The 24,924-nt window shown below is 42.6% G+C and overlaps 2 protein-coding genes across 23 annotated transcripts in view; one reads left to right on the forward strand and one right to left on the reverse strand.

Annotated features, from left to right (window-relative positions):
* Window positions 1-57: 57 nt before the first annotated feature.
* On the forward strand, window positions 58-7,937 carry LOC149306277 (nucleoside diphosphate kinase C-like). The gene is made up of 5 exons (XM_089477068.1): window positions 58-401; window positions 1,829-1,959; window positions 3,654-3,755; window positions 5,979-6,091; window positions 6,697-7,937. The coding sequence occupies exons 1-5, from the start codon at window positions 155-157 to the stop codon at window positions 6,812-6,814; spliced, it is 711 nt and encodes a 236-aa protein (XP_089333194.1). The 5' UTR covers window positions 58-154; the 3' UTR covers window positions 6,815-7,937.
* A 347-nt stretch (window positions 7,938-8,284) lies between these two features.
* LOC149306278 (C-Jun-amino-terminal kinase-interacting protein 3-like) overlaps window positions 8,285-24,924 on the reverse strand; it is a 78,083-nt gene continuing 61,443 nt past the window's right edge. For all 22 annotated transcript variants that reach the window (XM_089477066.1, XM_089477065.1, XM_089477060.1 and 19 more), the window contains 9 exons: window positions 24,070-24,150; window positions 23,365-23,432; window positions 22,174-22,322; window positions 18,598-18,769; window positions 17,409-17,522; window positions 16,712-16,750; window positions 15,542-15,724; window positions 14,658-14,801; window positions 8,285-12,971 (listed from right to left, as the gene is read on the reverse strand). In XM_089477066.1, coding sequence (XP_089333192.1) covers window positions 12,850-12,971; window positions 14,658-14,801; window positions 15,542-15,724; window positions 16,712-16,750; window positions 17,409-17,522; window positions 18,598-18,769; window positions 22,174-22,322; window positions 23,365-23,432; window positions 24,070-24,150 — 1,072 coding nt within the window. In that variant the 3' untranslated portion in view covers window positions 8,285-12,849. The remainder of the gene's footprint in view (window positions 12,972-14,657; window positions 14,802-15,541; window positions 15,725-16,711; window positions 16,751-17,408; window positions 17,523-18,597; window positions 18,770-22,173; window positions 22,323-23,364; window positions 23,433-24,069; window positions 24,151-24,924) is intronic.

Genomic DNA, 24,924 nt, shown 5'->3' on the forward strand with positions numbered 1-24,924 from the left:
GGACACCAGAGCGGCCACTTCCGGCCGCCGTTAAAAACCGCTTCCCTTCGGTTGCCTAGCAACGCCACACAGTCCCGCCCTTCGTTGTCACCCGGCCTCTGCATCCGCACAGCGGAAATATATATACCACTTGGAATTTTGGGAAGTGTAGTCAATGTATAATTGCAAATGGCGGACCGCGGTGAGAACCGCCTCCCTGGCTGCCTCCTTGGCCTTTGCTGCTCCTCCCGCGCATGCGCACCTCCTTCCCTATGCGCCATGGCTGCCTTTTGCTGCTCCTCCTTCTCCGCGCATGCGCACCTCCTCCTCCCCTCTGCTCCATGGCTGCCTTTTGCTGCTGCTGCCTTTGATGCCCACCATGATCTTCCTTCTTGGTTTGTTCGCCAGCCTCTTCCAGGCGGGTGAGTTTTTGCAGTGGGCCCTCAGGCCTTCCTCCAGCCTTTCCTTCAAGCCTTTCCTTGGATGCAGCAGCCACCCTGCAGAAATAATAATAATAACAACCCCCTGGCTCAGTGCTAGGGAACCCTGGGAAATGTAGTTTATTGTGGCACCAGAGCTCGCTCTCTCTCTCTCTCTGACAAAAGAGAAATGCCTCACAAAACTACACGTATTCATATATATATATGGGACATTACATGGTTTTCCTTGAGTTTAGCCTGACAGAGAAGGTGAAATGCCTCACAAAACTGCAGTTCCCAGAATTCCCTAGCATTGAGCCATGGCAGTTAAAATGGGGTCAGACTGGATTATTTTGTGCAGTGCAGATGCCTTCCTCTTCTTCCTTGCACCTCTTGTTCTGCTTCTTCTTGGACTCAGCGTCGGCATCCGCATTTCGGGACCAATCTAGTTCGACACTGCTTTCGCTGACATGGGTCAGTGCCAGGGAATTCTGGGAACTGCCATGTATTGCGGCACCAGAGCTCTCTGACAGAGAAGGGCAAATATCTCACAAAACTACCATGTTCGTTTTTAATGTTATATTTGGTACCTTGTATAGTTTTCCCTGAGTTTGTTAGGTATAGCTTCCTTTCCAAGACCTCCCTGTGTTTCTTTTGTCTTAGGGAAGGCTCAATGTCTCACAAAACTACAATGACCAGAATTCCATAGCCATGGAGCCCTGGCAGTTACAGTAAAATGGCATCGAACTGGATTATTTCTGCAGTGCGGATGCTGCCATGGATGTTTTATCTCTTCCTTTTTTTTCAGGGAGTGTGGCTCAATGGTGGATACTTAGGCCCCATACAAACAGGCCGAAATAAAGCTGCTTTGGGTCATTTTGGAGGTATGCTGTTTCAATGATGCATGTGTATTACAAGTCCGGAAGTTGCACCAAAGCTGTGCTCTAGTCCTTAGGACTGGATCATGGCTTTGGCGTGGCTTCTGGACTCTTAGAACGCATGCATTATTGCAACAGCATACCTCCAAAGTGACTCGAAGCAGCTTTATTTTGGCCTGTCTGTATGGAGCCATAGACATCTAGGAAAGATTCGACAGCTAGAATTGATGACATGACATGGAAGCCTTTCATTTCATGGTGTTTGTTAAATACCATAGACTTGCATAAACCACTGCAAACCCAATTCTGGTTTGACCTATACCAAAATCTATATCCACTTTGAGATATCCCCACGTTGTTTCTTACACAAAGCAGATATTGGCCCAGGGAAGGCCTTTTCAGGGCTCATTGCTGCTAGAACAGGAACATTCTCCCCTTCCCACCTAAGTTTTTATGATCTTCAATATGATGGTCAGCAGAATGGTGGGGTAAAATCTAATAACGATAAAATAATTTCCCCCTAACATCTTCCTTCTCTTTGTCCATTTCTAGCTTACACAGGGGTGAATGAGCGAACCTTCCTTGCCATCAAGCCTGATGGCGTCCAGCGGCATCTGGTGGGTGAGATTATCGGGCGGTTTGAGAAAAAGGGCTTCAAGTTGGTGGCCATGAAACTCATGCAGGTGAGAGCACTTAGCTGACTTGGTAGGAAGCGGCCTTGTAACAGAGTTTTAGGTTTAACAGAAGATACTGGAGAAATAGCCTGCGATCTGCATGCAAAACAGGCACACTGCGATTAAGCTATCATCCCTCCCTCAGAAAACTTCCTTGGTACCAGATGTGGTTATTACTGTACTGTGACCAGTGGCAACTTTTTGGCTATTGAAGTGTTTTGCAGCTGGTAGATGTTGGAGTGTGATAAATAGCACGTAAGCAACAGATCCCTGAATTATGCCTATCCCTTGCCATGCTTCTCATCTCCCTTTGTGTTGTGTAGAATCGGTGGCCTGTTACAGACAGCCAAAATAAAGCTGCTTCGAGTCACTTTGGAGGTATGGTATTTCAATGATGCATGAGTCCTAAGAGTCTGGAAGCTTTACGAAAGCTGCACTCCAGTCCTTAGGACTGGAGCATGGCTTTGGTGCGGCCTTTGGACTCTTAGGCCACATGTATCATTGAAATACCATACCTCCAAAGTGACTCGAAGCAGCTTTATTTTGGCTGTCTGTAACAGGCCATAGAATCATAGAGCTGGAAGAGACCACAAGGGCCATCCAGTCCAACCCCATTCTACCATGCAGGAAATCTCAATCAAAGCATTCCCACTGACAGATGGCCATCCAGCCTCTGTTTAAAGACCTCCAAGGAAGGTCTGCCATTCTCTAAGGGGATGTGTTCCACTGTTGAACAGCCCTTGCTGTCAGGAAGTTCCTCCTAATGTTGAGTTGGAATTTCTTTTCCTGGAGCTTGCATCCGTTGTTCCAGGTCCTGTTCTCTGGAGCAGCAGAAAACAAGCTGGCTCCCTCCTCAATATGACATCCCTTCATGGGGCTTACAAAAGAGATGGAAAATTCAAAAACCACACTTAATCTCTGTCACTCACTCTCCTTTTGCAATCCCTGGACACAGTCACTGTTTCAATCACAATTATATGCAAACATGCACACAAAACTGGCAGTAAGGAGGGGGAAAGAGTCCTATATTTTAAAAGGTATTTATTTCATCAGAACAACAACAAGAGAGGTCAAAGCCTTCCTCCTTCCAGGCTGTACTTCTTGGCATGAGGAGAAAAGCTTCCCCCTTCAAGGAAAGCAGAGCAGCTGCTTGCTCTCATCTTCCAGTGGATAACTGCATCTAATTCAGCTTTGTTTACACTATAGCAGGAGGTGGAGAGGCTTGCATTTCTTTTGTTGTCTTCATGAAAAAATAAGCACCCTTTTAAAATGCAAGACAAATTTTGTTTATTTCCACTTATATTTCCAGAGGAGTGTGTGTGTGACTGAATTATGATACTGTGGCTGCAGAAGGAAAAGGGAGAGTATTACAGAGACAGAGAACTGGAGCACAGTATGGTGAAAGTGAAACTTGCATTGTGTCAGATTTAAGGCTTGTGGTGTGAAAGAAAAGGATCCATCCAGCATGGCCAATTGTCATGCATTATGGGAAAGGTAATCCCAAATATTAGAGGGAACATCGAGTTGCCTAATGTACATAGTAAAATATAATTTAAATAATTTATACATGGGTCATAACAAAATCTATCATTTTAGTCCCAAAACCTTGCCTCGACTTATACATGAGGTCAACTTATAATCAAGTATATACAGTACGGCATGTATGTGCATGTCTAGCATGTTGTTTTCTGTCTACTGAACAGGCCTCAGAAGACTTACTGAAAGAGCATTACATCTCCCTACGTGAGCTTCCTTTCTATACCCGCCTGGTAAAATACATGAGCTCAGGACCTGTTGTGGCCATGGTGAGTGACAGAATTCCTTGATCTGTGCTCCAATAGGCGTATGATGTTGGATGGCAAATGATCCTATCTAGAGACAAGACCAACCCAGTGGCCTATCTTGTCCAGCATTTTTTGTAATAGCATTTTTAGATACAGCAAAAAAAAAAAAAAATCCACCTGAATAACTAGAGATATGCTGCTACCCAGTGTGAACAGTGCTAATCTAGATGGACCCATGGTCTGACCAATATAGGATGGATTCCTAATTAAAAGGTAAAGGTTTCACCTTTGACAAGGTTGTCAAGTCGTGTTAAAATGTCAGGGCCAGTGCTTATCTCCATTACTAAGCTGAGGGAGCCAGCATTGTCAAAGACAATCACATGGTAATGTGGCCAACGTGACTGCATAGAACATTGTCACCATCCCAACAATGGCAGTATTTGCAGAAGCCTATAGAAAGGCTTCAGTTTTTCTAGGGCTCCAGTATTCCCTTAGAAGGAGGTAACATGAGAGCCAATTTTTACCACCGCCACCCTGCACACCTAGACATCTGGAGACACCAGACTGATGTGACATCCTTCCTGGCCAGATTTTGGCCAAGGTTTGAAGAATAGTTGAGTTAAATCAGGGGTCAGCAACCCCCAGCCCGCGGGCCGGATGCGGCCCGCGGAGGCGGCAGGAGTGGCCCCAGTCCAGTCCTGCCGCCGCTGCCGCCTCCTCCTCCTCAGCTGCGCAACCGTGTGGCCCTCCTCCTCCTCCACCGCACGGAGGAAGAAGAGGAGGGCCACGCGGCCTGGGGCAGAGGAGGCAAAGGGGGAAGCCCAGCGCTGCCCTTCCAGCCTCCCTGTGCCGGCCCGCACTGCCCTCCCAGCCTCCCCGTGCGGGCCCCCGCCACCCACCTCCTTCTCCTCTGCCTCCTCCGCCACGTGGCGCATGGAGGAGGGGGGAGGAGAAGAAGGAAGAGGAGGAGGGGGGAGGAGAAGGAGGAAGAGGAGGGAGCAGAAGAAGGAGGAAGAGATGGAGGGGGAGCAGAAGGAGGAGGTGGTGAGTGGCCAGAAGCACTCAAGGTTTTTTTTAATTTTATTTTGTGTGCTTTAAGTGCTAACAAGTCTCCCTTGCTTTGACAATGATAGTGTGGTGATGATGATGATGATGATGATGATGATGATATGAGTCAGCTTGAGAGGCACGCAGGCACTGTTTCTTAAGCCGATAGAGTGTCTCCTTCCAAAGTGTGTTTTGGGTGCTTTTAATGCTAACAAGTCTCCCTTGTTTTGACAGTGATAGTGTGGTGATGATGATGATGATATGAGTCAGCTTGAGAAGCATGCAGGCACTGTTTCTGAAGCCAAGAGAGTGTGACTTTCCAAAGTGCCTTTTCTGTGTGTTTTTGGTTCTTTAATGGTGATATTGATATCAGAAAGCCTCTGAGGCAAGGCCAATGTAAATTGCTGTGATTTTTACAAACTCATGCGCAGTGAAGAAAAACCAAAGTCCCTTGACCAAGTACACACTTCTGAGAAGTACACTTGGTGCAAGAACTGTGAAACCATCTTGACATGTTCAATATGCATAGCCATGTGAACCCATGTTCAGTGTGAAACCCAAAGCGTTTGGTTATGTAATAAGCCTCTGAAATATGCAAGAGATTGCCATGTTAAGTAAAGCCATGTTCAATGCCCAAATGTGCTGTTTGGAATGGGGGGAGGGGGGTTGGCCAGAAAGGAAAGTACATTGCTACCATCTGTCTAGGAATAATGCCAAAATGTCCTCCATTTTGATCATGCCTAAGAAACATGCATTCATATTAACATTTTTTTAAAATCATCAAATTTTTTCGCATGTCCTCCATTTTTAAAAAATGTGTCGTACATGTGAAAATGTTGTCCTATATTATTTAATTATTTATATCCCCCCCCCCCCCCGTTGTCTGGGGGACACCATCCTGGCCCCCGGCTCAAAAAGGTTGCCTACCCCTGAGTTAAACTGTGCACATCTGCAAGCCATTTTGGTGCGTTTGGGGCAGTTTTCAGGCAAAATCACCTGCAAGTCACTCCCTTAAATTTTAAAATGCTTGGAGGGATGCAAATTCCCAAGCCCCTTGATCCATGGGTCACATCTAGCCCATGGGCCACATGTTCTCACCCTTGCCTCAGGTGGACTGAGTAGCAAAAGGGAGACAAAACAAACTCACAAGTGTTGCTGCTGTGGGAAGGTGTTTTCTCATCCTTCCATTTTCCACAGGTTTGGCAGGGGCTGGAAGTAGTGAAGACAGCTCGGACAATGATAGGAGAAACTAATCCAGTCGATTCAAAGCCTGGAACTATCCGGGGAGATTTCTGCATTGAAGTGGGCAAGTGAGTGAGCCTCTTTTGTTGGCTTTTTTCTGTTGCCTTCTGGAGGGTAAAAGCCACCAGTTTCTCTGTGAGAGTCCACATACCGTATACACTGGAAAGGTGAATGTAATTTGAACATCACTACGATTGGGCATACTGGGCCTCCTGATTATGCTGCCCTAGGGAAAAAGCAAGAAAGAGATGGGGGCAGAAGGACAATAAAGGAGTGGGGGAATTATGAATCTTCTAGAAAAGAAGCAATACACATCCATATTTTCTATGCCTTTGCATCACCTTTTCCCTTATCAGATAGGGACATAGGAAGCGGCCATATCCCAAGTTAGACCTTTGATCACTTGGTTTAGTAGCTGTGTTTGGGCTGACTGGCAGAAGCTCTCCAGGGTTTTGATCAGGGATCTTTCCCAGTCCTACAAGGAGATGCAAAGATTTGAATCCAACCTTTTTCATGCAACACATGTTAGGTGTTAAGGCTATTGAGACAGAATGTAACTTGTAGCAAATTCCATAGGACAGCTCAGACTTTTAGTCATCAGTGTACAGCTACCCCATGACACTAGCAAATATCTCCAGCTACTCATTAGACTAATTTATTTCCCTCCTTACAGGAATGTCATTCATGGGAGTGATTCAGTAGAGAGCGCCCAGCGAGAGATCTCACTCTGGTTCCACACGGATGAATTGACCTGTTGGCAGGACAGCACAGAGCACTGGATTTATGAATAAAAACAAAGCTGGAGTATTTGAAGAATTGCCTCTTCCGCTCTCCTTCAGGTGCAGGAGGGCAGAGGGACTGTATCTGGCAGGAAAAAAAATCCTTTTTATTTTAGATAGCAATTAATCCCTCCTCCACTTCCATTACTCTTCACAGCTTAGCACTGTTCAGGTGGACTCTTATCATGCCCAGTCAGTTCAAAACATGTGGAGAGCACAGGGGCTGTTGTAACCTTGTGCTGGGGAATTTCTGGGCTTCCAAATGCTTTGGACTATAACTCCCATCATCTTGTCTGTGCTGGCTGGAGCTTTGAAATCCAATTCTTTCCCTTCTATTTAAATGCAACACATAGGAGACATCGTTCTGTTAGGAAATCAGTATTCAGAGGACACAACCAGGAGGATTCCACTCCTCTTTTCCTCGCCCATTCTGCAACTATCTCCCCCACTGAGAAATGCAAATATGAAGCTGCTTGGCCCCAACCAAAGCCGCTGTGCTGTCTTCTATTACCAACAGTTTCAACTCAGGTCTTACACTGTTTGCAAGCTCTAGAAAAGCTCTAGAACTTAGAAAAAGTTATTTTTCTGAACAACAACTCTCAAAAATCCCCCACAGCTAGGATAGTTACTCGCCAGGAAATCTGGAATCGGCAGTTAAAAAAACAACATTTTAATGCTCTGGTGATCATGATATCTCCTTTCCCAAGTATGGTCTATGACTGTAAATACATTTCTCTCTCCCCTAATGTTCTGGTACATTTCTTTGGAAAAGACAAATCTGTGTGGCTGGTAACCTTCAGCTCCCTGACATAAACCCAGAAGGGCAGACAGATGAAGTATGTTTGGTCATTTTACTGTAACAGAAAAAATTGTAAGAGTGGAGTGCAAAGTAGGTCTTTCACAGGAATGGAGAACAGTGGTTGCCACTGGGTTAGGAAGCTCGATGGTTCTTGCTATGATGTCATGGTACCTGTGTTCTTTCTGCAGCTTTCCAGACCCTTGGTCCAACCAGACTAGGTTTAAATGCAAACTCTTGAAACATTATTTTTTACACCTATAGATATGTACATGGCTACATCTTACGTATGGGCTGTTGTGAAATGAACTTCCAGAATACAAATGTTTTGATTTCTAAGAGGCTGTGCAATTAATTTTTTGAGTCATTCTTCAAGTTTTCGTTGCTCTAGAGGTACTGTAGGTTCCAAATCAGTGGACTCAAAATGGCAAATGAACTTGGGGAAGCATTTCTTGGTGGTGCAAACTATTCAAGAGTGGCACATAAGGGGTGAATTCTCCTCTAGTGAAGGCTTTTAGACAGAGCCTAGGTGAAGGCTTGCCAGCAGGTTACACGCAGCAAAGGAGCAGTCTGGATGACCTTAAAGTTACCTCTCTCCATATTTTAAGACTGAGGCTACACAGTGAATTCAGAAATCCCACTTTCTGGGATTTCTCACAGTAATCACCAGTGCACTTACGCCTCTGTTAACAATGTTTTATTACATACAGAACAGATATTTGATTTGTATGACAGCATACAGGGGACAAAGCATAGAGGAATGGTGTTTTCCATACAGCAGTCTCTTTACATTTCATCTCAAATTGGCAGAATTTTCAGACCTTAAAACACATTTTAAAAAATCCTTTCATAGTGTATGAATTAGGTTTACATACGTACATCACAGTGGAAATGTGGCAGGGAGGTGCGTGTAAAGTCAAACTTTTTCATCTGATAGGAACAGCTGCCTGCCGTCTTAAGACACTTTTCTTCAACGGTGTCCCCTGCGCCCGTGGCATCAGTTCTCCAGCTTGTTCTGGTGAACTGCTTTTCCATGACAGTACGCTTCAAAGTCTGATAGGGTTTTGTGGCATCTACTTAGCCTGGTGAGGCAAATCGGGATTTGCAAAAGAGTTCATAGTTTTACCCATTTTTAAAGATCTCAGTTTGATTCCATGCAAGAGCATTTGCAGTTGTGGGGCGGGGCGGGGGGAGCAGTAGCTAGATTAGTTGAGAACCATAGCACATCTCTTTCCATACGTGGTCTCAACTGTCTGGCTACATCAGGTTTCTAAGTAACTAAGGGTCTGCCCACTCCCACCTCCTTATGTTGAATCTACTTGGCTTTCTCTGCCTTCCCTTTTTCTGCCATTGTCCCTTTGCTGTACCTGCTAAACTCTTCTTTCCATTTCCTCCCAAATATGGATTTCCACCATAAGCTGAAGCACAGGGATATCCATGGAGCTTGTGCCTTCACCCCATGTCAACCAAGTTTTGCTTTGGCACACATTTCTCCTCCTCCATGGCTGCAAACCCGCTCCCTGAAATAAATCCAGTAACTACTATTTGGCTGCCCATTCCTGACATCCAAATTGTGCCCGGTGTAGCACTAATTTAGGGCCAGCTTCAGAGGTCTACTCCATTCTTTCCCTTATATGCAAAGAACACTTTTGCCAGGTTGGCTCTTAAAAGGCAGTGGGGTAAATCTGCACATGCTTTGCATCCATCTTGTGAAGAGTACTAATATGGAGGCAGTACAGAGATTGTGGCAAAATAGATAAGTGGCATCTATTGTGGTATCTGTATAAGTGGTATCTGACAGCTCATCCCACCTCAACAGCAAGTTCTAGAGCTATAGACCCATTTGCTCTCAGATCTATAATTATTTGTGAGGATGCCTGCTTAAATGACGGAAAATTAGTTCCCAGAGGACTGGAACATACAAGTGTGGTTTAGATATCGGAAATAGTTGAAGCATCTAGGCTTGTTTTAGGAAAAGTTCTAAGCTCAAGGTTGGCCTGGAAGCTGGAAACCAGGAACAACAATGGCCAAAATCCTGTCTGGAAATGAATAGAGATGCAGGGAGACCAGATCATGTATTTGCCATGCAGCCCAGTCTTATCTACACTGGTTGGTAGTGATTTCCCATGGTCCCAAACAGAAAGCTGTCTTTCCCAGCATCCCCTAACATTCTTTCTCCCTACCTCCATGGATTCGGGGAAACTTTCACATGCAAAACATTTAGCTTCACTGATGATCAATGTAACAAAAGAAGATAGAAAAAGCACAAACATATTAGGTCAGAGTATTTGTCCATCTTGTTCAGTATTGTCAGCTTTGAAAGCAACCCCAGTAGCTCTTCAGCATGTTGGACCAAGAATGGTCATTGCTTATCTGGGCCTTTTTTAAATAAAAAAATTGGGAATGCCAGGAATTGAACCTGACACCATCTGTGTGCAACTCAAGTGATAGAAGTAATATAAATTAGAAAAATTTCCTTTTTGGACTACAACCCCACTCCACCTCGAATCCCAGTTTGCATGGCCACTGAGGGCTATAGTCCAAAAAGGTAATTGTTTCGAGCTTTATTTATGGCTGAACTGTGGTTTCTCCTTCACTACTAGGATCCTTGTCCATAGTATTCAGAGGTAGACATGGCCTTTGTTTGACACATGATGTTTTCCGTGGTGGTCATGACTATATACCCAAGGCACTAGTGAATTCACATGTACAACTTCTAAGTTGCAGCCAAGTGAAAGCGAGGTGATCTGTATGAGTGCCCATCCACGACTGAGACCTTTTTTCTGGATTACAGGTCTCAGAATAGCTCAGCCACCTATGCTACCCCCCCAAAAAAAATTACATTTTGTAATTTTTCCGCTCTAGTCATACCACCTTTTCCCACTACCACATACCAAACTATGGATGGATTTCATTGTTTCTTCTCACTCAAAAGTCTGAATGATGTGACCTGGTTGCAGAGTTTGGGTCAGGACAGAAACTACCTTGGAGAAGAGTCTGTTTTTTTCTGCACCACGAATGTAGGTGCTCCAAGCAACTGTATAAGGACAGAGATCTTTAGCAAGAGGACCTCAGTTGGGAGCATGGTCTCCAAAGCTACCAACAACAAAAAAGCAAAAGTACAAAACAAAACAAAAATCCCAATAATAATGCTCAACTTTAGGAGTGGGTACAGAGGTGCAGGAAAAATGCAAACAAAGATATGAGCATGGCTATGTAGAAGATAGCCAACAATGTTTTCCACTTAACACCATCTATTACAGTTGAGGTAAGGATTGGGCCAGCAGATGATCTAGCCCAACCAAGAACAGTTTTTTGTGGGTTTTTCGGGCGATGTGGCCAACCAAGAACAGTTGACTGAATCCAAGGAATCAGTTGGGAGACTGACTCCACCCATAAGAAACCCAGGTTTCTCTGGACAGTTTAAGAACCTCAACAAATTAATGAATGGAAGCCATAAGAAGTTTTACTCGTGAGAGCTCTGTGGAATTTCAACAGAATGGCTGCATCTGCACTGCAGAAATAATCCACTTTGACACCACTGTAGCTGTCATTACTCAGTGCTATGGAATGTTGGCACCAGAGTTGTCTGATAGAGAGGGCTAAGTATATCTTACAAAACTACAAAACCCAGAATCCCATAGCATTGGGCCATAGCAGTTAAAGTGGTGTCAAACTGGATTAATTCTGCAATGTGGATGCAGCCAATGTCAACATACTTTATACCTGGATTGTCACTGCTATTTCTTTATGTAGTTTTTAAGTTGGGAAATGTCGAAAATCACAAGCCTCTAAACTAGCTGCAAACGCCCTGGCCTTAATCCAAGCATAATTTGTGCCCCATAGCAACCTCCTTCCTATCATTACTGCTGCTGTCTTTTCCAGTACAAGTTCTGGGTAAACATAAGTCCCTCCTTTCTCACTTGCTGCTTCAAAACTTCATGTGCAAAGAATCCATACCTTCTCTACATAAGTCACTCCTTTCTTACTTGCTGCTTCAAAACTTCCTTACCTTCTCCACCTGTCCTTTGGTCCTACTGTTCCCTTATGCATCTTCCCTGAGGGCACCTCCAGACCCCCCGCACATTTTCCTCCCAAGCTCTCCTTGCTTCACACTGTTTCTTCCCTGAATCATCTGCAAGATACAACAGAGGGTTCTGAGCAATGACTGAACCTCCATTTGGTCCCTGCCAGAATACCACAGGATGAACCCAAGCTGGCTTAACTAGTACAAGACACAGTTACTAGCCTGTTAGGATTTGAAAGGCAAAGTATCTCCCAAAGATTTCTTAACCCAACTCTTAACCACCACCTGCCCCTCCACACTTCCCTAAAAACGACTGCAGCAAGGAGATAATCCTGCTTTCAGATGTGCCCTCTCAGTTAGAAAATTGCATGTTGCATTTCTTACATTTGGATCCCATCCTTCTTCCAAGTCACTCAAAACAGCATAAACAAGCCTCTAAATAGTCCCCCATTCAGGTATTTTCCAGGCCTCAATCTAAGTAGTTCCAGCAATGAAAAACCATAACATCCCTTTGGCACATTCTTTGTGCACAGATATTCCACTGTCAACTCATCACCTTATGCCTGAACACATTTGGGCACTCTACAAATACATATTCTGGGTTGCTAAATCAGTTTCCAGCTGATTCCCAGGTTGTTCCAGATGGACATACACACACCCCTTCTCCCCATGACCAGGTCCCACAGATACACAGTGGAGGAGGAAGGCTGGGAAAGTTTCTTCATTATCTTGGAAACCACTTCTTTCATACTGGCTTGTAGACAAATTGCATGCCATCAGGTACTGTTTGGGTGGTGGCAAAGTTAGAGAATAAAGGCAAGAAGCAACTCAGTTTTGGGTTCCCCCCACCATGCACGCAAATTCGGAAAGGAGGGAGGAGAATGCCTTGAAAACCTCATCCAGCCCTTCTGATACACATCCATTCTTCCCACGTTTCCTGGTGCCCAGTTTGCCAAGCTTCACCTTCATGATTCTCCTCCTTTGGAAGGCTGATGATAATCCAGCCAATTCAGAAAAGCGAGCCAGCCCAAGTTGAATGATGCAAGCTTGGGGCTTAGAACAGGAGGGGAACCGCCATCCAGTGGGAGCTATTGCACCCCTGTTTGGGGTTTGGTTTTCCAACAGTAGGAAATAATGCAGGAGTTTTGTATGTACATCTTGGCATTTAGGGAGTTGGGGATTGGGAAAGAAAAAAGTTATACTGGCAGAAAGAAGAGGAGGATCTCATTCAGGGATGTAGGAAACTTGCCACACAATGATGTGGCTCCTTTCAGCCTTGGAGAGGCTGGGCTTCACAGGGGCAGCATCTCCTGCATTTTCCTCTGTCTCATCATCTTCTCCATCTCCTGTTGAGAGAATGCATACAATTAATGGGAGGGGAGTGTATAAGGAAGCCTTGTTGCTTCTATAAGATGCATACAATTGATTCCCAGTAATCAATATTGTACACCATTTACCCAACGTTTGTGGATGCGCAACGATATTTTGTGAGTGAAAAAATATACTACTATGTTTTGCCCTTATACAGCATCCACACAGCTCTATCTCTGATTTCATCTTTATAGGGAAAGGCCTACCTCCCTGGACTTACTCCAGAGCCACTGGAAGGCTGCCTCTGCAGCGATGGTGGCAGTGAAGAAATGGTACTCTGCCCAAACAGCATCTGCACAGAACTGTCTAGAGTGGTTACGTACCTTCTATACTCTACCTCACAAGAACAGGTTGCTGACAATTCAACAGCCTGTTGTGAGGAATTTGCAAGACACTCTGTGGGCAAAATTGCTCTGATCTGCTCTGAATTGGATGCTGTAGTTGATACAGGTCCAGTGGCGGTAATCTTGACTCCTGTTTGTCCTGTATTATTGGATATGTTTCAAGTTATGCAGCTTGAGGATGTGGACAGGATGGCTGGAGAAGTGAAATCCACCACAAAAATGTTGGATCCTTACCCTTCGTGGCTCATTAAAGCCACTAGAAGGGGATGAGGCCAAGTAGGTAAAGGGAATGGTGACTGTCTCACTGCAGCAAGACACAGTGTCAACCTGCCTAAAAGAGGCTGTGATGAGGCCTTGACTGAGAGACCCCTTTGTGAACTCCATCATATTAGTATGTGTGGTGACCTCCAGATACACTTCACTATAGTATTAAGATAATTCTTTTTACAAAATTATGTATTAATGGTATTTGACTCCAACAACATTATCCAAGATGCATAAAGGATTAAATAATAAGTGCTGGAAATGTAAATGAAGGTACTTTTTACCATTTGTAATGGACTTGTGATAAAGCAAAGACTTTTCCTGGAAAATATATAGAGGCTAATGCAGTCAATATTGAAATGCAAGACTGAGTTAAAATCAGAAGTTTTTTCTACTGGGTATAACCATAGAGAAATATAAAGATAATAATTTTAAAGTGATTCACTGTATGATTTCAGCAGCCAGATTATTATATGCCCAGAATTGGAAGATGAATATCATCCCATCAGATGTAGATTGGATTATTCAAGTCATGGAGCTGGCAGAGATGGATAAATTTTCAACATTGTTGAAGGGAAAACCATTGGAAAGCTTTTAAAAGACTGGGATTTTTTGTATTTATTTGAAGAAATAAAATAAGATTATGCTTGCAGATTACAATACTTGAAGCATATTTGATGTACTATTAGAACAGAAGTGGATTTGATGTAGGAAAGTATTTTGGATAGCTTTGTTATTTTTTGCTTTGAACTTCTTGGGGTGGAAGAGTGGAAAGTCAATTTTAATTATGTTATAGTATGTTATTGTTTAATTTTGCCTAATTTAGTTTATGTAATTGGTTTATTATTTTTAAGGGGGGAAGAGGGAGTGAGTTATATTTTTAGGTTAAATTAGGGAATTAGATTTATTTGTTGTTTTATATAGTATTATGCTTGGTTGTTTTGGTGTTATGTGCCTTTTTCATATTTTTAACTGCTTGTTTTTCTTGTTTGTTTATGTTGTAAATTTAATAAACATTATATACAAAAACAGAAAAAGCATTTAAGAACTTACCAATCCGGAAATCAATGTACCCTTCGCCACCACTCAGCACCAGGACATTTTTCAGCTTCTGCCCTTCTGCCTCAGTCGTGTCTGTGCTGGGGTTCTCTGAGGGACTGTCTAGCACGCTTCCATTAAGCGTTGCAAGAACATTTCCTGGAAGAAACCAGAGCTTCTTAGGAGAAACTTGACCTCTGAACTTTGAACATAAACCAGGAATGAAGCAGTCTAATCCTTCTCAAACTATTTGTTCAGCTAAGTGAGCCCTGCTGGGGGCCTTAGAATATCGTACTTTATACAGTCAGACCATATCTGCGGGGGTTCCATTCTGGACCTCCCCCTACAAATGCAAAAAAATGCAGGGCCTCAAGTCCCACTGTCCTGTGTATGCTATGTGCATGTGGCTGCTAGCGCAGCCGTGTGCATGCACCACCACTGGGGGGGTTGCCATCCATGGATGCTCAAATTCGCAGATGGCGAGGTCCCACTGTATACTGTTATTTTCTTTTCTTTCTACAACTCAAAGGACATTACTCCTATTTCCTTTGTTAAAAATTCTTCAGAACCAGCATCATTATTAACACATCCAGACCACAGTTAGCCTGTTTAATCTGTCCTTTGTCAAAAAGAACTCTGCCTCCATTGTCAGGCAAAAAATATATAAAGTACAAGGCCAATTACAGATTGAGTGCAGAATTTCTCAGTGGAGCTCCCAAATCACCACTGGTCTGCAGCCCAATTTCAGAAACCCTGCTATCAAGCACAAAATCTCATGAAAGAGAACTCCTGACTACCCAGGACACATAATAAATCAAGAGCAGCAGAAACAGGCTAACAGCTTTTCACAAACCTTTAGATTTTGCAAGAAGCCCCATACTATGAGATCCTCTACTTACCAGGCACAGAAACAAAGAATTTGACTGCATCACGATGACCATGGAAACAGAGCTGAGCTTGAGCCATAGAGCAGTACGGGATGAAACTACTGGCAGACTTGTCATTGCTGTCGTCACTGCCATACACATGAATGATTCCACCAGGCCGGCTCCCTTCTCCAGATGTTGGGGATGTCTTATTGGCTGAAACCAAACAGAAGAGTGTACACCAAAAACCAGAAGGAAAGGACATGTCTGCACCGCAGGCTTAAAGCTGGTTTAACAATCCCCTCTTCCCAGGCAACCGTGGGAAATGGGATCTATGGATTCCATCTCTCCAGGGAAATGTAGCTTCATGCATCCAATCTATATGTTGTGCTACTCAGATATTTTGGAAAGCATGTTTAAACTGAAAGCAGCCTGGTGCTGATTAAGATGGTAGACTGTTTTCCTGGTGAAAATAGCACATACACTTGGTTGCTACTTGCTACAAATAATTGCCCCTTTGGTGGCAAATCACACCCAGTGACAAGAAAGTGATACAGACCCCTCATCCAGATTGATAACATCTTCCAGACTAGGCCTCATGGGTGTTTCCCCACCCTAAAATAGAACTGACCAGTTACTCAGTAAATACATGAATAATGGCACATGTAGTTTTGGCCTCCTTTGAACAGAGGAAAAGCCAACACTGACTTCCTAGTGTCTATCATGTCACATTCCTCAAACGTAATTTCCATTTTGTCTTCTGAAGTGGTACAATCTCAGGAAGGCATTGCCACCGTTTGTGTTTCATCGCTACGGTTGTGAGAACAGAAGACAATTTAAGGAGCGTCTTCCCCAATGTGTTGCTTTCTACAATTCCAAATTGCTTTGCTGGCTGGCAATGGTGGGGGCTGTAATCTGGTAGGTCTGGAAAGTGTCAGGTGGGGGAAAGCTACTGATATTTCATCCCTTCTTTCAATGAAAGACACCAATGGCATTCAGAAGTGGTCTGTTCAATGCTCCAAACACAGATTCACAAGAATGTTTCTGCTGCTGTTTGTCTCCCTGATTTTAACTTAACATGATAGATAAAATGAACAAACATCCTGAAGGAGAAAGGTGAATGGTTAAAGTGTTTGGAAGTGGATGGAAACATCAGTACAGGGTGGCATCTAGGGTCTAGAAGGAAGGACTTCTAAAACTTACCCCTGAGCCCAAGGAGCTGACCTCGATGGAGAACTACAGCTAAGCAGAGGAAACACATAGGAGCACATAAGGGAAGGGGGAATAAGCCACAGATAGGGAAGAGAAGAAAACACACATTATTGGGAGGAAGAGCAAAGGGAGTATCTTCATATTTTGTGTATTTGCAAATAATTGTTTAAGCAAAGGCACCACAGTACAGACCAGAAAGAAAATAGATTTGATGGTAAATGTCATCTAAGCAATCAGTGCTTAAGAACAAGTGGTATCCACCCATAGTTCTACTCTCCATTTTCACTTCAGCTGGCAAAACAAAAGCAACTGTTTATGTCAAATTAAGCAGTTTAGACAGGACATAGGTGACTGTGGCTAAGTCTGATTGTTCTAAATCATGCTGCTGCTAGCATACAAACCAGATTTATATAAAGCACTCCTGGGAATGTTCAGGCATGATCTGAAAGGGCTATCTGATGGATGGACTGTCATCAAATGAATTACAGAGTTAAATAAGGGCAAGTTTTAAAAGATTAAGCCTCTGGGGTTTGTGTGATACTGAGCATAGTGAACCATGGACATGACTGAAGTTGCTGGAGACAAAGCCATCCTGTTAAGAGAGAGGGCAAAAAACACTTTGTAGAAGTTCATCATTAGTACAGAAGGCAAAGAAAATGAATTTGGATGTCCAGCAAAAGCCACTTACTTTCAGTCAAAGGGATGGAAATGATAACGCCGTTGCCAGTCCCGACCCAGAGGCGATTGCCGGCAATAAGCAAAGCTGTAATCCGCACAAACGAGAAACCCAGCTTCCCAGTCCCTGAAGAAGTGCAAAACAGACTTGGTCATGTAACTAACTGCATGTAAACAAGACACCAGCAACAAAATGAAGTCCTGTTCAGGATTCAGAGTGTTTCCACTCAGAAACACTCCATACTGTTCCCACCCATTATATTTCTCCCCAGCATTGGTCAGCCTTCTGTGATGACTGAGGATGCTAAGCTCCTGGTGGGGAAGCACTCTGAATTTTTCCCTCCCTACTTCTAAAAACCAAACCTTGGGTGTGGGTGCTGTCTCTTCAGCTACTGTATGTAAAGCGCACCAGTCAGATTGAACATTAGAACTTGGGATGTAATGACACAGTAGCATCAGAGTGCATTATGCTTTATAATTGTAACAACAAGAAGACAGGAGGCCTTAGAAGCCTACAGTCCAAAATTCACACAGAAGCAGGAGCAGATAGGGAGAAGTAAATAAGCAAAGAATGCATGTCATGTTTGGTTCCACATAATGTACGTTTGTTTCCAATAGTGAATAGGGCCTACAGTAAGCTGTCTTTCACCACAACAGACTACTGGTCCGTTTAGCTCAATATTACCAACAGTGACTGTTGGTGCTTCACAGTTTCAGATCAGATTTTTCCCCTAGTATTACTGGGATATGCAAAGAACAGAACCTTGGAACTTACAATACCATCAGGGGCTAGCCTGAAGAAGAAGAGCCCTCCCTCCGGTCCATCTGCCTTGGTCCAGGCCTCAGAGGGAGAGAAGAATGTTGGACTTATTCCCTCCCCCCTCACCATTCCCTTCTCCTTTTGTGTTGTGTCTTTTAGATTGTAAGCCTGTGGGCAGGGAACTGTCTGTTATCCCCTCTATTGTAAACCGCTCAGATTCCCAGTGATTGGGCGGTATATAAATAAAACCTATTATTATTATTATTATTATTATTATATCAAAATGAATGTATCAAATTCTTCATGAAAATCAAAAGGATATCAAAAAAAGATTTGAGAGGAAATGCATCAATGACATATTCTAGGAAGGAATGTCAGGCATATGGGAAAGTGAGGGGAAAGCCTCCGCAAAAGAAAATATGAACGAAAGTCCAGAATTTACCTAACATTTTGCTGACATAGGGCTCAATGTCCACATCCTGGAGGTGCTGATGGGTGTGAGCATGGTAGAGCCTTAGAGTGGAGTCCAGGCGAATGGAAACCCAAACACCATCTCCAATCCATGCCAGCTGACGGATCTGGCTCTCCCGGCGAGGATGGGCATCAAAGGATGTCTGAAAAAAGATGATAAAGGAAAAATGCTAGTTTATCATACATTTCTATTATCAGGGCATCTAGGGAAACCTTTAATTTCAGGAAGTCAAATGGGATCCTGTGCATACAATTAAATCCATACACCTGATCCTTTGAGCCCTCTTCCAAACATTAGCCAAACACTGCCTTCTAAAAAAATGTCAATCAATTGGAAAATGTTTGGTTGGTTGTCTCTTTTAATATATCTGAATGTTTATGGTGCCAGACTGATCGGAATGCAACTTTTGAAGTAAGACAGGTTGAGGGTGTATATATGTGGGTGTGACTGGCCCAAATTAATGCAAACAGTTTCGGGTCACAACAGGGTCTTGAACCTGGATCTCTCAAGTCCCAGTCCACCGCTCTATCCACTACATTACACTAGCTTTAGCAGATATGTAAAGCTTTTTCGTTCATAATCATTTAATAGTCTCAAGAAGCCAGGATGGATGACCAAAGAATTTTCAACTGAGCTAAGTTTCAAATGGAACGCATATAAGAAATGGAAAAGGGGGGAAATCACTAAATACTGGGGGGCGGGGGGGGAGATGTACCAGATATCGAAGAATGGTGGGTAAAAATCTGGGAAATGATGAATCTGGATAAACTGATAGCCCTGATTCAAAACAAACCTTTAGAAAAATTGGAAGAAGAATGGTGTCCAATAAAGAGGTGTGGTAAAATATTTAAGTAGTGTCTATGCTCCAAAAATAAACAGATAATTATACAAAAAACTGGTAAATATTGGTCCGATCTGATTTATAGGAACTTATTTTGTGAATACTTCAGATTTTGATATATGTTATAAGATTTACAAGTGATCAAAAGGAAAAACAAAAAATACAGATTACAGAGAAATATTTGGAAAAAATTAGAAGTCCTTCTTAAAAAATTATATATAATATAAGAGATAAATTTAGTTAGGTTAAATAAGGTGAACTCAACCGGGAAGCATTTTATGTTTTTTGTGACTACGCAAAGTAAGCTTACTCAAAAATTTTATGTATGTCTATATGTATGTGTTGCAATTAATGTTTTGTTTGTAATGTCTGTTTTGTATTGCTTGTTTTTAATTTCCTAATAAAATTAAAAAATAAAAACAGCTGGGTAAGTCAGAAAAGCAAAAGCGCAGAATGAGCTCAGCCAGCTTTTCAGATTAAACTACAAAAAACCTAACAACAACAATAATGCCTCTGGAGCAACAAAAAGACATAAAAAACAATTTAGCCTGCAGTTTATCGCATCAAGCAAGCAAGCAAGCAAGCAAGAAAACAACCCTGCTCTAACTACATAATCCATTGGTGGTACCTTAGACCTTCCTGTTGGACCAGAATAACCAAAGATGCCTCACTAAATTATTCTAGGGGCTGCCCTGTGAAAGGCTCATAGGCTCACGTGTGTTTGCACTGCCTAAAAATGCAAGATTTTTGGCCTCATGTTGTAATAAGAATCTCAGCTATAACAGGACAGAACATATGCTATTTTAGAGGGCTTTTATTAAACAGAATGAAAAGCTGAAACACAAAGATTTAGTTATACAGTATTTCTACTATGCACAGTGCTCATGGAAACTACAAAAAATTGGAAATCACTAAAAGAATTTTGCTTTATTTCTTAGATGGAATTTGGAAACTCACATTACTGGAAAAAATTCCCACGCTCCTATCGAGTTTCCTAAGGACTAGGAAAATACTCACAAATTTAGTGGAAAATGATACAGGTTTATTGACTTTGCAAACAAGAACAAATGTTATATGCCCGTTCATCCACAATATAAACAATTCTAGAGGGGCTTAATTTCTGAAGCTTACCGTATATACTCATGTATAAGTTAACTTCATGTATAAGTCGAGGGAAGGTTTCAGGGTCAAAATCCTGGATTTTGATATGACCCATGGATAAGTTGAGGGTAAAACTTCTATAAAGAAGGATGGAAAGGGGGAAATACCACTTTACGTTCCTCCTTCTCTGGACCTCTCCCAATCGACTCTCAGGTGCTGGAGGAGAGGTTTACTTTTAATATTGGATTGAGAAAGGAAGCAACTGGATTTAAATGGAGAGGTTTTCCCTGAGGCCAGGTTTTGCAAAAGGGAGCAGAAGAGAAGCAAGTGGAATTAAATGGAGAGGTTTTTCCTTGGGAAACCAGGTCTTGCAAAAATAAATAGAAGCAACTGGATTTAAATGGAGAGGTTTTTCTTTGGGAAACCAGGGCTTGCAAAGACAACAAAATAGAAGCAATTGGATTTAAATGGAGAGGGTTTTCTTTAGGAAACCAGGTCTTGCAAAGAGAGCAAAAGAGAAGCAATTGGATTTAAATGGGAGAGGGTTTTCTTTGGCAAGCCAAGGCTTGCAAAACGGAGCAAACTGGATTTAAATGGAGAGGTTTTTCATTGGGAAGCCAAGGCTTGCAAAACGGAGCAAAAGAGAAGTAAGTTTTTTAAATGGGGAGTGTTTCAGCTAGGAAGCCAAGGCTAGCAAAACGGAGCAGAGAGAGACACAAGTGCTTTTAAACGGGGAGTTTTTGCACTAGGAAGCCAAGGCTTGGGGAATGGGCAGGGAAGGAATTGGTCTTCAAGGGAGATTGGGGCATCAGGCTTGCTTGCTTTGGGACCCTTCTAAGCACTGCCGATCAGTTGACCCCTCTATAAGTCTACCCCAAAATTTTAGAGTCAATTTTGGGGCATAAATTTTTCGACTTATAGTTGAGTATATACGGTAAGGAACATCTCCAACCGACTTTCTGCATAGTGACCTTTGCAAAGACCTACATAATATGAAGAAACAAGAGGCTATTTAATAGGTTATTTGTACATTATGTTGAGCTTTTTGCATTTAGTTACATTTAATGTTGCTATATTTTATGTACAAGAAACATTAATTTTTAAAAATCCTATTACTAGTCCTGGCTAGAGTAAACCCACTGAATCAATGAGACTTGTCTTCATGTTAATTCACCATTCAACAATTGATCAAATTGGTCTAATCTATCTGGGCCTAACCATTAGGATGCCAGTCTACAATTCCCATCAGCACCACCCAGCCTAGGCAATACTGTACTAAGAAACTGTGGGATTTAAAGTCTATAACCATGTTGGCAGTCTGATATGGGAAGCATATAGCTTTCCCCCCTCATGCCTCAGGGACTGGAACCAGTATCGTTTTTGTGCCCATTACCTATAATTGTTTATTTCCTAGAAATTATCTGTGGATCAGCAGCCAATGACTTGCATGGAACCTTTGAGTAGCGTCAAATGTTCCTTACCCACCATTAAACTCTTTAAGTCTTATATATATATATTAAAGGAGATGATAAAATACTCTTGGTTTCCCTTATACAGCGGGACAGTGGTCATAGTACCTAATTCACAAGACACCCTTGCCATACCTCTATCTGCATTGTCTTAGGCTGGATGACATGGATTTTGTTCTTATAGCCACACCACACACGATCGTACACCACAGCCATGCAGCGAATGGAGTGGTGTGTGTGGCCCAGGTCCATGAGATGGTAGTTGCTCAGGTCCCACTGACCATCTAAAGGCAAACAGATTGAGGAAGAAGGAGAATGGGTAAGTAAGAGGAGGGGTACTTTTGAAATGTGACTGTGTTACACCATTGTTACCCCTCAAAAGTCATGTTTCTTGTTAGGTCATGCTCTGGTCAACAGGTACTGGGATCTGTGGAGTATTGCCATGTGTGATGAGCCATTAACCTGGAGTTGGCAGCCCTGCAGTGAGTGAAGTGAGTGAGTGTGTGTGAGAAAGAGAGGAGGGAAATACTCCATTTTACTATGCTATTGTATTTAACTGGGCTACTCTGGTGGACAAAGAGATGGGAGGGAGCAATGAGCAAAGTTTTGCGTTCTCAGCTTCTATGACAACCCCAGAGTTTTTTTGGATGGTGGTGGTGGGAAACAGTCATTTTCTGTAGAGGAAAAAGAAGTTTAAAAGCTTCTTAGAGCCTGAACAGACAGGCCAAAATAAAGCTGCTTCGGGTCACTTTGGAGGTATGCTGTTTAAATGATGCATGCATCCTAAGAGGCCAGAAGCCGCGGCAAAGCCAGGCTTCAGTCCTAAGGATTGGAGCACAGCTTTGGCACAGTTTCTGGCCTCTTAAGATGTGTGTGTCATTTAAACAGCATACCTCCAAAATGACCCAAAGCAGCTTTATTTTGGCCTGTCTGTTTGGGCCCTCAGTTACTATGCCAAATGAAAGGACATCAAGTTGAAATTTCCACCACTCCTCATTCTCACTTCATCACTAGGAGTTTTAACCCACCCACTAACCCCCCCATGACCACCCAATATTAGCATTAAAGTGGGATTGAACTATTTTAGCAGAACAGTAGTAGAAAAGGAAATCATTAATGGACTTTTGCATTAATAAAAAGAAACCCTTCCCAAACAGTCCCCCACTTGGAAAAACAACAGAAGAGGAATGATGTTGTGTGATAAGCCCTAATCAAAGACACTATTATCCAGATGGAATTGTGATTTACCTGTCTAGTGTGATAAAAGTCCTAAGGAAAGGCCATTCTGCAGCTGTACAGGGCAGCTGCCAGGATGCTCAATCTTACCTTCTCCTCGATGGAATATAGCTAGAGTCCCATCAGCCAGAGCCACAAGAACACGCCCTTTCACATGCCTGAAAGCACAAGGCAGGGGGAGATAAATTTCAGAGCAAGGAAAAAATGCTCCCAAGTAATGATGGGAAATAAGTGCTGACTCTGGCATTCTGAGTATCTAATCCAGTGTTTCCGAAATGTTGCTGGAAAAAATATGTTGGACTTCAGCTCCCAGAATTCCTGACTGTTGGCTAGACTAATCGGGCCTCTAGAAGTTGAAGTCCCAAACACCTGGAGGACTAAAGTTTAGGAAACATTGATCTAATCTTAACTATAAAGCAAAAGCAAAAAGCCAGGTTTCTAGCCATTCTAGCCAAATTTGTGACTCAAGGAAGCTTTAAATTGCAAGCTTTCCACATGCAAAGCATGGGCTTTGTCACTGAGTTATGATCCTCCCCAATCCTGACCTAGAACGGAAGTTTAAAAGCAGGAAATCCAGTAGCCACACAGTCAACGGAATGTACTATTTAGTGTGCTGGACAAGGACTGGAGAAACCTGGCTTCAAATTCCCAATCAACCATGAAGTTCAATGGAGAAAGCACATTCTCCCTCAGCCTAGCTTACATCAAAAACAGGGACATGTACCATATGTGCTACTTTTAATTTCTTGTAGGAAAGGCAAAATGTAACTGTACTAAATAAGCATGTCAACTTACACCAGGCTCAGTACTGAATCCTTCAGCTTGATTGAGTGTAGGCATTTCTTCCAGTTTGAGACTGCGGAGTGTACATACAACCTGGCAAAAAAAAAAAAAAAAAAAAAAAAAAAAGATAGTTTAGTTTGGTGATCAGGTCAACCTCCATACCAAATGGTGTCATAAGGAAGACGTCCACATTTAGTGGCAAATACAGTAACATTCCAAGTAGAATCAAGACTAAGTGCAAGCAGAAGAAATGTCTCAGTCTAGAGCTCCAAACAGTCACAGCCATTAAAGGCATGAAAAACAAACATAAAATAAATCCTATTATTATTATTATTATTATTATTATTATTGAACAAGACAAATAGTGGGCATCAATGTTATCGTGGGCATCAATGTTATTCTCGTTATATATGTGGAAATGCTAGAAAAAGATCCTCTTGTATCAGCAGACATTTCTTTTTTAGTTCACAGCCTTTATTATCAATTTTATAGGTGGCTGCGTAACATCATAAGAGTTTATCATTTTAATACAGAAATTGGCAGTCTCACTGCTTTCAGTGTTTTCACTGACTATTCAGCAGGCTTTATGAGTTTAAATTGCCCTGAGAGTTTATTGCCAATAGCGTGGTATGTCTTGGATAATGCTTCTTGCCCATCTGGTTTGCATTTGTTGCTTTTAGAATTTGATGCAAGCTTATTCTGGATGAATAGTAGAATAACAGAGAAAAAGAGTTGGGCGTGATCTTTGAAGCAACTTTTGAAGTTATGTAAATTTATGTAAATATGCAACAGGACAATTGGCACAGCTTGCTTCCATTTGCAAAGGTGGCTTATAAGAATTTTGTGCATCAAAGCACTGTTCACTCT

Source organism: Sceloporus occidentalis, unplaced genomic scaffold, assembly GCF_023333645.1.
Source record: "Sceloporus occidentalis isolate IW3139 unplaced genomic scaffold, rSceOcc1.0.p SCAF_10, whole genome shotgun sequence".
In the NCBI taxonomy this organism is placed as follows: domain Eukaryota; kingdom Metazoa; phylum Chordata; class Lepidosauria; order Squamata; family Phrynosomatidae; genus Sceloporus; species Sceloporus occidentalis.

Bases quoted from the DNA above. Each gene is read 5' to 3' on its own strand.
- LOC149306277 (XM_089477068.1), top strand. From the start codon at position 155: ATGTATAATTGCAAATGGCGGACCGCGGTGAGAACCGCCTCCCTGGCT. The intron at 402-1,828 runs GTGAGTTTTTGC...GTCCATTTCTAG, and splicing joins CGCCAGCCTCTTCCAGGCGG to CTTACACAGGGGTGAATGAG. The intron at 3,756-5,978 runs GTGAGTGACAGA...CATTTTCCACAG, and splicing joins CAGGACCTGTTGTGGCCATG to GTTTGGCAGGGGCTGGAAGT.